Source organism: Pseudopipra pipra, chromosome 6 (genome assembly GCF_036250125.1).
Source record: "Pseudopipra pipra isolate bDixPip1 chromosome 6, bDixPip1.hap1, whole genome shotgun sequence".
In the NCBI taxonomy this organism is placed as follows: domain Eukaryota; kingdom Metazoa; phylum Chordata; class Aves; order Passeriformes; family Pipridae; genus Pseudopipra; species Pseudopipra pipra.
In genome coordinates, this window is record NC_087554.1 from 23,750,176 (window position 1) to 23,766,876 (window position 16,701).

Sequence of the window (16,701 nt, forward strand, 5' to 3'; positions counted from 1 at the left end):
CTGTTCCTCTCTGTTCTTGCTTCCCAGGCAGTGACAATGAGGCAGAGGGAGAGGAAATAGTTTACTCAACTTGGCGTGAGAGCTGGCTGAAAGAACGAGAGATAGTGCCCAGTGTCTCAGGCTCCTGCTCCTAATGGCTGGGCTTCCCAAAGATGCATTCCACCTCCCTTCCCCAGCCTTTTCCATTTTCCCAGTAAATGGGCTGTAAAGTCACAGCAGATTAAAGTTTGTCTAAGCCTCCTATAAAATATTGAAGGTGCAGCTGGTATTAATCTAGTCCTCTTGTGGGATGAGGTGCATGTGTAATGGGACTATAGATTTACATGTGGTCTGTGGGCATTTAAAACACCCCAAAGATTGTTAAAGAGATTCTGAGAAATTGAATCCCTCACCACAAATTAAAAGCTTTTCATTACTGCTAATGTACACCAAATTAAGGTGGCAATTAAACTGAGCATATTCATCAGGATGGTGTGTTTTAATAAATTGTGTATTTAACATGATTGTGTTTTATTGACTTCTTCAGTAATTGCATATTTTTATCTAACAGGACAAGCTTGGATAGAACAAAATACATGGGACACACAGACAATTAAAGACTAGAATAGACACTGTGCTTCCAGTCCCAAGATTTTTAAAGGTGAATGTTGCTTATAGCTTGGTCTTTCTGCATGCCAGATGCTTTCTCTGTATCTCTGTCAGGGCTGGTTAAGTGTAGCTATGGTGTGCAGGAGGGGGGTAAGAAATACACAGCTCAACTACGTCGTTATCACTCACAAGGTACCGGATAAAGTCTCCCCTCTTCAGTCTCTAATGAAAGTGCCCCATCTCTCTTGTATCTAGAGGAGCAGACTGTGTGGAAATAATACTCTGAGAGGATTTTCTGGAAGGCCCTTCCTGTTAGATTTGTTCTCTTAGGAGAATCCACCACTTAGGTTTATAGAAGTTGGATACTGCTTGCAGACAGTGAACACAGAAATCCTCTTGCGAGACAGACTTGCGAAGGAAGGCAGGCATGCTGAGTCAAGTCTCAACACCTGCAAGCCAAAGAACGGGCTGCCACATTGCTGTGGAGAGGACACAACAGAGCAATGCCAGGTGGTGGTGGTCCTTTGCCATTGGTGCAACTTAGAGCTTCAGGGATGTTTCCAGGGACATCTAAGCTGGGACAGCCTCTAGAAATCAATACATTTACTTGGAAAAGAATCTAGTCCATATTTTCTAATGCCTTTAAAGGCTGCCTGGCACTTGTTCTGGAGAGCTTCAAACATGTCTTCTGCTTTTACTTGGTTGCACTGTGTATGAATAGGAAGGTAGGTGTAAGTTAGCACCATTTTCTCCTCAAGCCACTGGCTAATATTTTGTAGGAAGTACTGCAGAACTGGTTCTTAGGTTTTAAAGAAGCAACAGATCAGTTCAGTGGACAAGGTCTTCGTGCATGTTGATGACAAAGAGATATTTTTGTTAAAAGAAGATATATGTGGATGATGTGATACAAAAGAAGTGACTGAGAAAGTGATTTGCATGAGGGTTGGGCACGATGACCCCTAGGCGTCTCTTTTATTCTTGGTTATTCTGTGTTTTCTGTCAAATATTTGAGATGGGAAGACTGTGATGAGCCATCAGGCAAGTGCAAAATATCTGAATTTTATGTAATGAAACACAATTGTCTGCAGAGGTATGTTAGGAGTGGACAAGGAAAATGGTTTGCACACTTGTTTTCAAGTAGAGGGTAGGAGTGATATGATAAGGAAGATGCAAGGATTGAAACTGGTGAAGATGAGGTGCTCCTGAGAGTTCTGATAGACTGATTCATCTGTGAGATGCTCTTGTTCCATTTGCCACCATGTAACTTGGACACACCTTGGACAGCTGTTTCAAAACATTTGTTCACGAGGCAGGTCATCATACACTGGAAGAGGTGTCCAGTGAGACTGGGGAATCTCAATCCTTGGAGACGTTCAAAACTTAACTAAAGTGACCCTGAGCAGCCTGCTCTAACTTTGAAGTTGGATCAAACTTTGGAATTGGCCCAGGTTGGAGGCAGTGGGTGTTTGTACTCAATGGCATCCAGAGGTCCAGTCCCACCTAAGTTTTTCAGTGATTTCATCTCCAAAGTAAAGGTAAAGGAACAATTGAAGTGAATCCATGGATTTCAATATAGTGTGAAAAGGATATGGGGATTGAGGGAATGTCAGTGGTAGCAAAGAGAAATTTAGTAGCAGTTTTTTGGGGTGTGGTTGAACAGCTGCCTTCAGAAATGTGAAGTTCAGGGTAGCTGCAAGGCATGCAAAAGCCAATGACAGAAGAAATAATTGTGGCTAGACAACAAAAAAAATGCATTGCCTTAAAAAAACTAGACTTCCTAACCAATTACAGCAGCTAGGATGTTTCCTGGCTACACTGCTGGGGATTTTTAGCCTCCCCATCACTTTGGAAGATAAAATTCATGAGTGATGGAGATGGGCGGGGGGAAGGGAGAGAAATGTAGAATAATCTGCCTAAGAAAAACCTGAACATTTATAGCTACATTTCAGACAAAAACATATACATCTCATATGTCTCACAAGTCTGAGATGGGACAAGCCAGAGAAAGCATCTGTCAGCCACTGTCTTCTGCAGTTCTGACTGTTAATGTTTGCTTAGCATTAAACATCTCTTGCAGAGGAGAACTTAATCTGTCACAAATTTGGGGCCTGAAGGAGGGAAGAGAAGGTATTTTAAAAGGTACATTAAGATATTTGCTTTCAATTTTTATCTCACTTCTATCAGTGTGTACTAGCAATAACTCAGAAAATTTGCCTTTTGTGTGTATGGCTTAAAAAGGAAAGTAGAAAGAAAAGCAGTTCTTTGGGTCAGGATTGTCCTTTAATATCAGTTATTTTCTCCATACAGCGTGTCATCAGGGACTTCAGGTACCTTCAGCTAATTAGCAAGGCAGCAGTTGGCACAAATGCATCCATAATTATTTTATTTGTAAGTCATATTATTTGCATTTTGCTTGCATTGTTTGTAAATAGCATTAGTTACATACTCTTCAAAGTCTGGAGCAATACTATGCTGGAGTGCTTTAACTCTGACATAAAACAGTTTTAAGTGCCTCATAAGAGATCAGATCATGCTTTTGTTGATTTTTCCTATTTTAATCAGTGCAATTACAGGATCAAAATGATGACCTTGCCTGTGCTGTTTGGGAATCTGTGTACCCAGCAGAAACTGGAAAGGCTGTGTTATGCTGGTACATGTGGGTGTCTCCAAGCTCTGAATTCCACCACTAAAACAGTTGCTCAGATCAGGTTGGCATTTTTTGGAAGTTTGCGTTGAGTTCTTCCGATGTGGAAACTCTGATATGTTTGTTCTTGGCTTTGCCAGCCCAGACCTCACAATATTGCCCCTGACTTCCATTTGCACATCCTGAGTGGCAGATTTTGGAATTTGTAAGCACAAGTAGGTGTGTTCCTGACTTGAAGCACAGCACAGTGAGTAGGGTTGCACTTAGTGGTTGCACTTAGTTGTTGCTTTGCTGTGTGAAGTATAGTTGATCTAGAAATTGCAAGTTTGAGCCCAGTGCTGCTGCTGGGGACAATTTCTTGCCAAGGTAATGAAGGGAGTCCTTGTTTTTCAAAGCTGAGTGTTCTTGCTGCTCCCAGGTTACTGTGACTGCCTGGCCCTGACAGTGAAGTTTTCAGGATCTGTTTGCTTAATGGATTTACAGTCTCCCTTCTTTGCTTATGCCTAGAAAACATTTTAACATACTGAGTGGATGAGTGGGCAGGAGCGGTGCAAAGAATTGTAGTTTAGGTTTGTCTTTGAAAATAAAAGTAGGCCTGTACTCAGTTCGTGTAAATCAGTGTAGTTCCAAGGGAGCTTATTTGTCTTACAGAGGAAGCAGACCCAGACATGGAAAGGAAAGTAAGGCAGGGATGTGATTTATCAATGCTACAAAGCAGCAAGACAGTTTTTGGCTTAGGAGCTGCTGCTTCTTAGACCACAGGCATGTGGGTGACTGTAGTGGGATGAGTGTGTATGATGTGCAGTGACACAATAAGGATAAACTGTTTGGGGGTTTGTTCCTTTTTTTTGACAAAGGCTACTATGATAAAGATCATGCAGGTGGTTGCTCAAGGCAGCAGGATTTTGAAATTTCTTAGATAACTTCAAGACTTTGGCTAATATACTAAGATTTAGGCATCCTTTGTTTCATTGGAGCATGGGTTTTTTGTGATGAGGGGAACATCTAGGTGACACTAATTGTGGGGCTCTTGAAGTTCATTGATTTGTCTGTATTTTCATATCCCTCTCTACTATAGTATCCAAGACTTGTGTTAGGGGAGCTTGAGGCTTCCCTTTCCCATAAAACTGAAGAATTCCCTCCCCAGGTCCTTATCCTTCTGAACTTCAAGATTTATAGAGCATGATGCTTATAATGCCAAGGTTGTGGTTTTGATCCCCATATGGTCCATTTACCTAAGAGTTGGACCCAATGATCCTTGTGATTCCCTTTCAACTCAGAATATTCCGTGAAATCTCTTTTCTTTGTGAGTTTTTCAGACATGGTTTTAAACACTGTCAGGAAGCTGTGGGCATTTCCTCCAGGCCCACATCAGAGCTCTGTGCCCTACTCCGTCTACTGCAGTAATGGTCATGTCTTTGAGTCTCTCTGAACAGAACAGTTATGTATCAGAGATATAAGAAAATAAAGTTTGTAAAGAAAAATATTGCCGTGGTTCTCAGATTTGTGTTTCTGCAGAAGCAAGGTGGACCTTCTTGGGATCCCTCTAGCAAAGGGGGTTCCCTGAGCATTACCCACCCAGCAGAGGCACACTGCTGTCCCTCCCCAGGCACATGTAGATGCATAGGAAAAGCAACTGCATGTCCACATCAATTTCTATGTCGCACCATTTGTGTCTCCGCTTGTTTTGTCACTAAAAAGGAGCTGATTTGATTTTAAACCAAATAAAAGTAATGTAGATAACACATCCTGTGTTAAGAAAAATCTGGCTCTTACCTCAGGCAGCCCCATGCTGAGAGCTCTGCCTGCCGTGGGTTTTCTCAGCTCTTTGGCTAAAGCAGAGCAGTTCCTATGGTCACAGAAGAAAGCACCCCACAAGGCTTTACAGCACTTACAAGTTTTGTGGATTAACTGAAACCATGAAGGAACAAAAGAGAGTTTTATTTCTGACCTAGTGAAAACCTTGGATAATTTCATTTTTTTCTTTTAAGTGAATTAAGTGTACTTTGCTAGCATAGCACATCATTAGATGCATGTCTGTTTAGGGAATGGCATTTCCAGTGGAGAAAGGGAATGGAATGCACTAAGAGGCATGTGGGCTTTGGGAAGTCTTTAAGGAGCTGAGCAAACCTGTGCCTCTGTGTTTGTATATGTACGGATCTATCTGTGCACAGCACCATGACTGCATTGTTTTCTGTTTCAGTGTATTTATTTGTCTGTCCCTCTGGGGTACTTGGTGATATAATGGCATATTAGGAGACATAGTCACTTCATTAAACAGAAAGCAGGAACTTTCCTCAAGTGTAAACCTCATCTGGTCAGGATTTATTGTTGCTTTTCCAATAGAAGCACTGTCCAAGCAGTTTGTTGTCTAAACCAGACATCGAGTTTCAAAACTGGTTAAGATTCCATAGCATTTTTTCCTGGCCTCAAAAGCTTTCCAACATTGATCCATGGGTTTTTCCTGCAAAAGACATGTGCAGAGTGGGGCGTAGAGCACCAGGACTTCACACGGTCCTGGTGCATGAAAAATGCGTGACAAGCACGTGGTGTGTCACAGGCTGAGTAACCCTGTGTGGACAGCCTCCGTGGGCCCTCCCATGTCCACACACTGCAGTCATTCCCAGTTCAAATGTCTACAAGTTTCCCTAAAACTGTGGTCCATGTTTGTGTGGCATTTATTCTGTAGAGGAAGCTTGTATGGAGCTAACTGTCCCAAATGTTTGTTGTGCATCTTTTAACTGGGCACGGTTTGTTTTGGCTGGTGTCAATATGACCCTTTTTGGTGTGAAATAGGCAGGTACGTTCAGTGCTTCTTCAACTTGACAGGCTTTAAGGTGAGTGGTAAAAATCTTCATGTGCAGAGGGATATTTTTCCCCCAGTATTTCACTCTGCGAGTAAAGCTAGACCTTTTCTCTCCTGCAACCTTCCTCTTCACATCTGTACAGACCTTAAAGAATGCAAAGGGGCTTAGCAGTGATCATTATCTCTTAGTAGCCTGTGCTATGTTGCCTTGTTCAGGTAAGAAAAGAGCTCTTCTACATAATGAACTCCACAGGATCTTGAGGGAAATAGAAATGAAAATAGGATCGTGTCATTCCAATAAAAAAGAGTGTGCTAGGAATGTGGTGTTGTTTTTCAGGAGGAGTTGGACCAAAGAGCCTGAAGACCATGGAGGGAGACTGTCTGAGCTGCATGAAGTACCTGATGTTTCTTTTCAATTTCTTTATATTTGTAAGTATTTAGAATTCACTTTCTTTCCTGAATCCTTCTGTTTCCAGCAGCCTGCTGCTTCCCAGCAGGATAGGCTGTAATTTTGATAAAGTTGCCACGATACAGAATATCCCCTCTGCCTTGTAGTAGCAATCACTGAGCATTTTGCAGCTTCCAGAGATGCTCAGACATTCAGCAAGGCAGTGCAGTGCTCACTGTTTTCTGAGTTATTGCTGTCCTTGACAGGGGAGACCACAGAGAAAGCTGTAACTAGTGGTGTACGTGGTTTGTCCTTGAATGGCAGAAGAAATTATTTTGTAGTCCTGGGTGCCCTGCTGAGGTTTTCACTCAGAAACAGTCATTCTCTGTTGTTCTTATTTTTTAAAGCAAGGGTGGCCAGTGCCCTGGCCTCTGTGGCAGGGACGGTTCATGCATGCCCCTTCACTGGGCTGCCCCTCCATAGGTGTGGCAGCAGATTGAGACTGTCTTTCAGCATTAGGAGGGAGTAAATAGTTGGTAGAGTGATGTGTCTAGGAGGAAAGGCACTTTTGCTGCAAATGATTCATTTAGTGAGCAAGAGATACTGATAGCAGCAGGTCAGAAGTCACCTGTACTTCAGAGAATATATGCAGTGGAGAAACACAAATTCTCCAAATTAATATGTTCGATCAAAAGATAGTAATGAATCCAGTTTTTCTTCAGCAGTTGTTTTATGTTGACCTGTCTCCCTCTCTCTCCATTCCTTGTGCTGTGACAGCTGGGAGGAGCATGCCTGCTGGGACTTGGAATCTGGGTCATTGTGGATCCCACAGGTTTTCGAGAGATAGTGGCTGCCAACCCTCTGCTCTTCACAGGAGCGTACATCGTGTTGGCTATGGGAGCAATGCTCTTTCTGCTGGGTTTCCTCGGCTGCTGTGGTGCCATCCGTGAGAACAAATGCCTCCTGCTTTTTGTAAGTGCCCGTGCATTTTCTGTTGGCCTCTTGGTGCTGCCCAAGAGTGGGAGTGACTGGATAGATGATGCTCTGATGAGTTTATGGAGGGATGTCTGTTATTGTAGCCATTGTTCCTTTAGATAATAAATAGGCTTAGGATACTTTTACACACAGCTAGAAATATAGAGAATTTGCTTTTTCTGTGTATAGATAGATTTGAGCCCAGTCTCTGAGTGTATTTTGACCTTTTTAAGCTTTCTTTCAAAATGCCCCCATTTAATTGGTTGGGTTTTTTTACATTTATAAATTGACCAAGAGTGGTCCTCTTGACCTCTCAAAACCCACTGATCCACTTGTAGATTCATTCCTCAGGGGTTCACAACAAAGAAGAGGGAACATATAGAGCACAGCACCTGTGTAAGGGAGCTCCCCCCATGTCAGCAGAAATGCCCTGCTCGGAGCTGCATGGTGGCCTGTCATTGCAGCTCTCAATAGCTGGTCACTCCTTTACACAGCCTACTCTGCTCCTAAAATGAACCAGATTTGTTATTGTTGGGCACATTCTCCTAAATGGCAGGGTTTAATTTCAGCCCATGTGGTCATCAATAATTACAAAGAGCTAAAATAAGTCACTTCTGCCCCTGCCTCCTCCCCCATAAGTTCAGGCACTACAGGGTTTCCAGCCATTTTCTTCTACTCTTCTACTGGAATGTATTACCAGTTATGTATTGAAAGACAAAGATCATTAGTTTTCTTGTTTTGTTTTCTTTTTTTTTTTCATCTAATGTGACCTTTTTCCCTCCTGCAGTGTCTGTTGGCACTTTGGGGTTGTTGGGGTTTTTGTTCATTTTTTTTTTAAGATCTTGATCTTACTTTTTGTATTTTGTTATGATTGTGTCTTGCACAGCTGCTCCATGGTGTAAAAAAGGCTTGTCTCTAGCTTTAGACAGAGCGGGAAAGTCCTTTTTCTTGAATGCTGCAAACCCATCTTTCCTAGAGATGAGTGAGATAAATTCTCTCTAGCCCTTGGCTCACACATGCCTTGAGTTCATAGCCTGCAAATGAGATCCCTTTCCTGGAAGCCATTGTGGGTTTGATTTCTAGTGGCTCATCTCAGAAGTAAATCAGAAAGCCAGAGGTATCCCTGTGAAGTCTGTGGAGATCTGCCCAGAGGAACCTAATAAAATGCAAAGGATCAGGCCCAATGAGCCTGAGGTTACTTCAAAGCCTGTCCTTGTCAGATTAAGAAACTAAAAGTTATGTTTAATGGAAATTGTTGATTGTAAGTGAATGGAAGAGTAATATTTTCAGTTTGGACCATGTCTGCTGCATACAGATGGGTAACCTATCTGGAGGAAGGTAGCTCTGGGCCATGCTCTTTCCTAATTTAATATCAGTTACAGGTTTGAATATTCCTCCATGTGTTCTAGTTATACTCCAATGCACTTGATTTTGTGGTTATTACTTTTCTGACTCTTAGAGATAGTTCTGAGCCCTGATGCTTTATTTATTTACCTTTATGATTATTTGATTTTGAATGAAATGTGAGAAAAATACAGGTTGGAATTAATACCCTAGACTAGGAGAAACTCTAAAAGTAATTACTGGATGAGGATTTATTGTTCCACTTTGATCAGGTCTTCGAGGTCTTCTGGTATCAAAGCCAACTCTGTTAAACAACCTGCTGTCTCATTCAGTAGTGTGAAGCACTTGGATGAGGACCTGTGCTGATACCAAGGGAGAAGAAATATACTGCCAACTTCTTTTCTGGGGCCACACCAGCTGATGTTAAAATCAGCTTACATTAAAACATCTGTGAAACCCAAAATCTGATAGGATTGAAGGCATTGAAGAGGCAAAATGTTCATGACTGTACTCCAGAGAGACTGGGAACACTTGCAAAACAGAGTGTAAGTCTTTGGTGGGGGTGGTACTTGGGGAACAGTTGCTAGATCAAATCAAGTCCACTTACAAAGCTGTTGAAGAATTGATGAGCCAGAGAGCTGCTTGAGCAAGATTTCACAGTGATGCATAATGTATGTCTAAAGCTTTTAGTCCAAATGTAAACAGAAGATAGAAGGGACAAGACAGATGCACAAAAGCATGGTCTCTAGGTTCTGGCTTCTGTCTTTCCAAGGACTTTTATTTTTCATTAAGATGCTTGTCTTTTGGTTAAAAAAACCCCATCACTGTGGAACCTAACATGTTGCATTAAGCACAAGGCTGTGAAGTATTTCTAGATTTCCCAGCACTTGGACATGGCTCACAAAATTGCCCTGCAGATCAGGCATTGAATAACTTCTAGATAGTCCTGAAGACCCTCTGACTGCAAAACACCACCATAAAAATCAGAATCCAAAATACTGTTGAGCATACAACATTGCATCATGGGACTGAATTCAGCTTTGGAACAAGAACAGTCCATGTTAGCTTCATTTGGCTTAGTTTTGAGTGCAGACATCCTGTTCTGCACTCCTCTAAAATGGATGTATAGCCCCTGAAACTCCTCACCATGAAAATGCAGGTCCTTTGAGTTAAAGGCAATTGCTACTCTTTTTAGAACAGTGTTTTTGAAACTGGAGTGGTAGATGAGCTGTGAAAAATAAACACGAGGCATTGATTTGTGGAAACTTCTGATAAACCTATAACCATCACCAGGAGCTGAGGCAAGATTTTTGACCAATATGAGAGACCACGCTACTCAGGATGTTCACCTTGGATATGGGGGGTACCTGTGTTCACATTTTGTGTCTCAAACTTAAATTTGAATGTGAGGCTACTGTGTCCAATGCATTAACCAGCTGGCTGTTTTGTGCTCTCATATATCAGTAAACAATTTAATTTTTGGAAGCAAAACATAATAAGCAGGTTTGACTCTCCTTAAAATTCAGAATGGGAGCAAGTTCTGAAACACTGATGATCCATCTTCTTTTTCTCATCAGCCCTAATGGCTGCTTGTGTTTTTTTCTACAGTAACTGTTATAAATCTGTAATGCAGAATGCACAGTATAAGTGTAAATCAGTTTGGGAACGATAATGACGCTTATCACGGATAATCTGGGAATGACTACTTCCACTTCTGCACAAGCCTGTGCTGGAGCTTGGGTGAACATGTGTCTCTCAGTAATCAGTAAATGAAATGCAATTAGCAGGGTGATGGGATTAATCACTTGATCACCACCTTAGACCTTAGTGACTATGCTGAGATCCCTTGATGGATGATGAAGTGAATTTGCAAAGCATTGTTCATTCTCATCAGTTGTTCTTTGCCCTCCTGTGGTGAAATTAAAACAGTCTCAAAGCAGGAAAAAAAGAAGCCACACAGAAAACTTCAGCAGTAAGAATAAATTAGAGAGTTAACTAGTTCAGCAAAATCAAGCAACATAATTTTGTTGGAAACCAAAGTCCCCGCTCATCTGATTTTCTTGTTTTGTCGTTTGAGCCCAGGCTCCTTTTCTTTTGTTTCCACTGCAAAGCAGGAAGACAAGTGGGACAGGGTGGTGTGTGCATTTTTCCAATGGGGAAAAATCACTTACAGCCCTGATAATTGACAACAAAACAACATTTTGCACATTCCAACAGGTAGTTTGAATTCTGTCTCCATCACCAAAGTGCACAATGCACAGCCTTTCAGACACTGTTTATAAATCGTTGCTTGGGGATCACAATGGTACTTGTGACCCTTTCTGCCTGCTGTTTCAGAAAGACCTTCTACAACCATCCAGACTTCTCTTCCTATTTTCACTTGTTGCTTCATCCACCTTTGTTGGTAACATGTAACACGTTTATTACCCTCCATGTGATACAGTCTTACAGGGTTCTCTGTTCACTTCTGTTTTTCTCACACAATGCCAAAATCTGAATTAATTTCTTAACATTTACTCAGTTTTAGAAAATCTGAGTCTGTGGGCTAATTCTTGGCATGTTTGAATTTTTGACAGGCTGACTCTCAAATGGTAATTTCCCCTTCTGGCTATAAAATCATAAAAAATGTCCATCTAGTTCAGACTTATTGTTCCTCAAGCCCTCTATTTTATCTACAAGAATGGAAATAAATGCCATTGTGGGAGAGAACATGAGCCCTAGCCACTTTCTGCTCTGCTCCCATAGCTGTTCCTCAGCACCAACATTTGCTGTTTTAAGAATGTTAGAGGGTGCATCACTGCCTATTATTTTTACTGTTTCATATGGTCTGAAGCAGCATCAAACACGAAACATCAAGGTAACTGAGAATTGGTCCCAAGGACAGGCAGAGTCCTGAGCTCTTTGATGTTACTGAGGGCTCTCCTGCTCTGGGAGATTTGTTCCCTTCAACATTCTTTTCCTCTCTACTTGAGTTTTGCCTCTACCTGTGTGCCGCCAGGCAGAAGGATCTGAAGTGGGAGCCTGCAGGAATCCCAGCATTCCTGGCTAGGAAACACTCTGCAGCACCTGAATGCTCTGGGTAGATAAGGGAACAGCACCCTCGCAGCAAGATGTCGTTCTCTTTGGGGATGAGACCTCTTAGGTGTATCTGATTTAATTCTGTGGGGTGGGTGGTGCAGGCACAGTGAATCACTCAGGCTTGGTAACATCACTGAAACAAGGTGCCTGTAAGTAAGACTGAAAAACAGACTTTTTAGATTGAAGCAGCAGAAAAGTGCAAGGGCAACAGGATGAAATATAGTTTAAGATGAACAGCCGCATGCCTCTCTGTTTTGCTTCCCTTTCTTTTTCCTAAAATTATGATGACATAAGTGTAATGGTTTTACTTCAGGCTGGATGCCTGTTTCTCTTTTACTACCACTTAATCTTCTAGCTGTGCTTTCTTTCAAGTCTGCAGTGTGCCCTTAATTTAAGGATATGAATATGCACACTTTGGATACTATACAAAACATGGATGATTCTTCCATTATCAAATGTAATTCTTATGGTGTGTTATCAACTTTCTGTACAGGTTCTGTGTGGTTATTACTTAACTCAGTGCAGTCCCATTGCGTGGAGGGAGATATTAACCAAGGCTAATTTTGTCCTTAAATGAGGAATACTCTAAATAGAGTCCATTTTTGGTGACAGGTTTAAATATTTGAGTATATATCCCACTGCCTCCCTCCATACAAAATTAGATGTGATCATATCACAGTAAAATTGTGTTGTTTATATTGTGATGAAGGGTGTGTCTGCATATGCATGTGATGCATGCACTTGTGCCAGGACAGTTTAACCCAGTATGAGCATGTCTACAATTATATAACTTCTTCCATCGAAGTAGGCCTTACTGTTTTAACCTGGTGCAGATTTATCAGGGGATGCTACAGGTTCTGTAGCCTTATTTGCTTCATTAGAAGCAGGCAAAAGCATCACAAGCTCCCATGTCCTGTGATGAGATCAGAGAGGGACTGTGCGTGCTCCACATGACTGTCTCATAGGTTTTTTTTAATTGTCAGGGGAAAAAAAATTTCCTCAGTTATTTTTTCCATCCCTTCGGTGATTAGCAAAACTCTGTATTCCTACTACCTATTGCTCACATGTAATGCTGTCTGTGCTTTTTTGTTTATCTTCTCTTTTCCAGTTCTTCATGTTTATTTTGTTAATCTTCCTGGCAGAGCTTTCAGCTGCAATCCTGGCTTTTATCTTCAGAGAAAATGTAAGTATCCAATGGTGGGCAAACTGAACTCCAGTGGGATTGTACACAGCTGGAGCATGGTGTTAGATGGTGGTTGATTTGTTTGTAGAGCAACTGATTGTTTCAAATATTGGCAAACTTGCTTCATTGCTACCACCAGTCTGCAGAACTGCCAGCAAGTCAGGGAATGCTAACTAACCTGGACTGTGCAGGGTGGATAGTTTGCGCGCACCAGGGGGCTACTTATTCCTCAAGTTTTTTGGGTCTTTTAGGGTCTTCCAGACTCTCTTGCAACCAAACAGTTGAACATTCCATCACAAAGAACCTTTATAATAAAGTCACACTAACCTTAAAGGCAACTATTTTTCTTTCAATATAGCATGTGTTTAATATTACTATTAATGGTGAAAACTCCTGTTTTACCAGGGAAGCCAGTGCTTGCTGTGCAGTGCAAAAGCTCTCTTGAGAATCTTCTAATCATATTCCTTCTTGAATTTCCATATTGTAATGTTCACCAGACTTCTATCAATGCTGCTTGCAAGATATCCTTCCTGACCCGCTCTAAGCAAGTCTCCCTATGTCCAGTTTTCAGTCCCATCAGTGGTTCCCTTGCATATTGCCCTGCTTAGAGTTTAGTCTTTCTCTCCAAAGCTTCATGTGATGTAGCCTTGCTCTACTCTGCTGCTATGCATATTATTAAATGGCCATCATCCCTCCCCTGTGCTAGTAGTAGACTTTTACTACACTAGTAGTAACCACAGTCTCATTTCTTTCTCTAAACAGCGAAGGTTTGTGTATTGGTGTGTTCACATATGCCAAGGAAGAGCCTGACTGAACTAGGTCCATCCTTCTCTAAGTGATGGGTGCGAAAGTAGATTGGTCAGCAGAGGTGGTCACTTGTGACTGTTAGTATTTATTTTGTTTATCTGGCCTCCACTGGTAGTATCAGAACATACAGCACATTTTCTGTACTGAACATGAGAGAAATATGGTATGAGCATAGAAGGGCCATGTATAATGATGCTTTTCTTGAACCAAGATATACTTTTAATTTTATTCATATCAAAAGCTTTTGATACAAAAGAATCAAGACTTAGGAAGCTCACAGCAAGACAGCATGGTGTTTGTAGGATGGGTTTGGGGGGAGGTAGTGAGAGGATTTTTTTCCCTTTATAAACTGGGTTTTTTTGTCTTTGCCTCAGATCTGAAGGCAGTGGGGAAGGAATGGCACTCTGCACACAGAGTGGGTGCCCCATTCCAGCTTAGGTTTTGAGACCATGCCCTCATAGGAACAGCTATCACTTCATAAATATGTTGCAGCATGGGGGGTCTGGTGTATTCTGGCCATTACAGCTCTGCTGGTTTAGACAGTTCCTTTGGTTCAGTACAAGTAGCCGACCACACACATAGAAATGCCCTGCAGGCCCAGATATAAGCTTCATGACAGAGAGAATACGCTTCCTGGGGATCAGGGAATGACTGGCAACTGACAGCTCCCACCTCTCATCTTCTGTCTCAGAAACTGGTAAAAGGTACAAGAAACTGCCCAGTCGTGCTGCAAGTCCTGAGTGCAGGGTGGCTGTGTTCTGTGTTTCTGTGTTCTCCTCGCTTACAACCTGCTCCTGGGCAAAGTATCAGTACCTTCCATTCCCATGGGAGCCACAGGACATGTAAGGACATGTTATCTTACAAGATAAGGTCACAGTGGCTATTCTACTGTGGCATATGACGGTGTTTTGCGAGATAAAACTTGAAGAGGAACAAACTTCTATCTTTCTTGAGTTTATCTTCTTGTTTGTATCATCACCTTCCCACTCTGTCAGAATGACTGACAGGAAGGGCTTAAATGGGAAGGAATGAAGAACGTCAGATCCCAACATAGACAGCTCTGTGCAGAAGTCAAACTTGGTCTGCAAATTCTTGTGGTTTGTTCTCTCCTCAGGTTTGTTCTGAAAAAAATACCCCTTGTTTTGGTGTTGCAATGTATTTTGGTGGTAGCTTCTCTGGCTTTGTAACTACTTGTGGCCAACTTTGCTGTTGCCTTGAGGTTAGGGTGAGGCTAGATGGCTGAGCAGGATGTCCATAGGGACAGAGGTGGTCTTCCAGTGACCCTGTGTCGGGAAGAATTTTTCACAGTAACAATTTAGGTTCAAGTTCAGATGTGCTTTTCTCTTGCTCGCAAAACAAATTACTTTCAAGGCATGAGGTGGTAAATGCACATTTAGGCAACCTGAATTTCTTGGAAACTTACCAAGGAGGATTCTGGGATGATCATTGCACCAGTCCATATGGCTGTGGTCTCACTGGGTGAGTAGAATGAGAAAAAAGATACACTTTACCTGTTTGCTTTGCAGATAATGTTCAGTGCAGCTTTCTCCTATATAGTGTTTTACATCCAAACCAGCTCCCAAACACTCAGCAGGGTTAAATTATTAATTGCTGAGGGAGTGAAAGAAATTAAGAGACAAAAATATAGGAAAAAAGAGATGTTTTCTGCTGAGATTTGACATTAGAGGAAGAGTCAGTGAAGCAGAGTGTGGTGGTGGAGTGAGTGAAAGTGGTGTTTGCGATGGTGAGCTACTGCGATCTGCAAGTCCAGCTGCACTTCCAATGAACTGTTTAAAAACTTTCTTTGAAGAGGAAAGCTACTGTTAATCAGCTATGGGATTTCCAGACTTTCTCTTCCTTTGAAAAAGAGATTTTGGGGAGGCTGGAGAACCCTTTTTCATCTATAAGTTCCCCCATAAAATAATGACTTCCATGAACACTAGAGAGATGCTATGAAAGATCAAATTGACTCTATGTATAGGAATTGCTTTTTCTATGCCCTTCAGAGGTCTGGATGGGAAAAAACCTGGAGGGATATTTTACTCTTAGTGGATTGTTTTAGCATCAAGAAAATGGGATGTTAGGAGCAGAAGAGTTCAGTGGTAGGCCTTTGGATGGAGTTTGGATTTTTAACTGCAGTTCTAACATTTAATAAGCAAGTCACTTCAGTTCCTGATACGTCTATTTCCTCAGACATGAGGTAAAAGCTAAAGAACATGAACCTTCCTCAGTTGGGTGGACGGAGGTCTCTCCAATGGAAGGCACTGCGGAAGCGAGAAGTGCAGCGCTGATGACTGTACCTACAAGCACTGTACTGTGTCACAAACATCAGGATGCTCCAGGCCAATGCAGATGGATAGGAGTGGGTCCTGTTTTACAAGCAGGCACTGTGAAGGCAGCTTCTTGCACAGCATTCAGTATTCTTAAACAGAGCACTGCATGAGAAGGTTGTGCCCTTCCTGGGCAGTGCCAGCATGCATGCATGCCTGTGTTGTGCAGAAATGCCCTCCTTTTTCTAAGCCCCCTTCATCTGGCTGCACTGATCCCAGCCAAGCCATTTCTTGAACCAGTGTGACAAAACAGCCACACTTCATTCACTGGCATGTAAATGTATGCACGGATGTGTTGTACTGGAGGGGTCACCCCCAGAACAGTGAGAGAAAAACACAGCTGAACAGCTCCTTATTGTTCATGGCTGTGGCTGGTACAATTGTGTTGTTTCAAGTATGTGCAAAGATCTAGTTTTATTAGTAGGTCCTTTGCTGACTTCTGAATGGTTCTTGCCATAGCACTCCAATGTGCACAGACTTCCTCAGGGCTGCTACTAGTTTCAGTGAGAGGGATGCCATGGGCATGGCTGTAGAACTGTCTTATTTTATTGTCCTCTT

The 16,701-nt window shown here is 42.0% G+C and overlaps 1 protein-coding gene across 7 annotated transcripts in view; it reads left to right on the forward strand.

Annotated features, from left to right (window-relative positions):
• TSPAN18 (tetraspanin 18) overlaps positions 1-16,701 on the forward strand; it is a 121,506-nt gene that overhangs the window by 93,739 nt on the left and 11,066 nt on the right. For 4 of the 7 annotated variants that reach the window (XM_064657814.1, XM_064657817.1, XM_064657816.1 and 1 more), the window contains 4 exons: positions 551-640; positions 6,376-6,467; positions 7,204-7,398; positions 12,932-13,006. In XM_064657814.1, coding sequence (XP_064513884.1) covers positions 6,405-6,467; positions 7,204-7,398; positions 12,932-13,006 — 333 coding nt within the window. In that variant the 5' untranslated portion in view covers positions 551-640; positions 6,376-6,404. Of the gene's footprint in view, positions 1-550; positions 641-2,954; positions 2,977-6,375; positions 6,468-7,203; positions 7,399-12,931; positions 13,007-16,701 lie in introns of those variants that run through there. The other 3 variants (XM_064657818.1, XM_064657820.1, XM_064657819.1) reach the window with 3 other exon arrangements.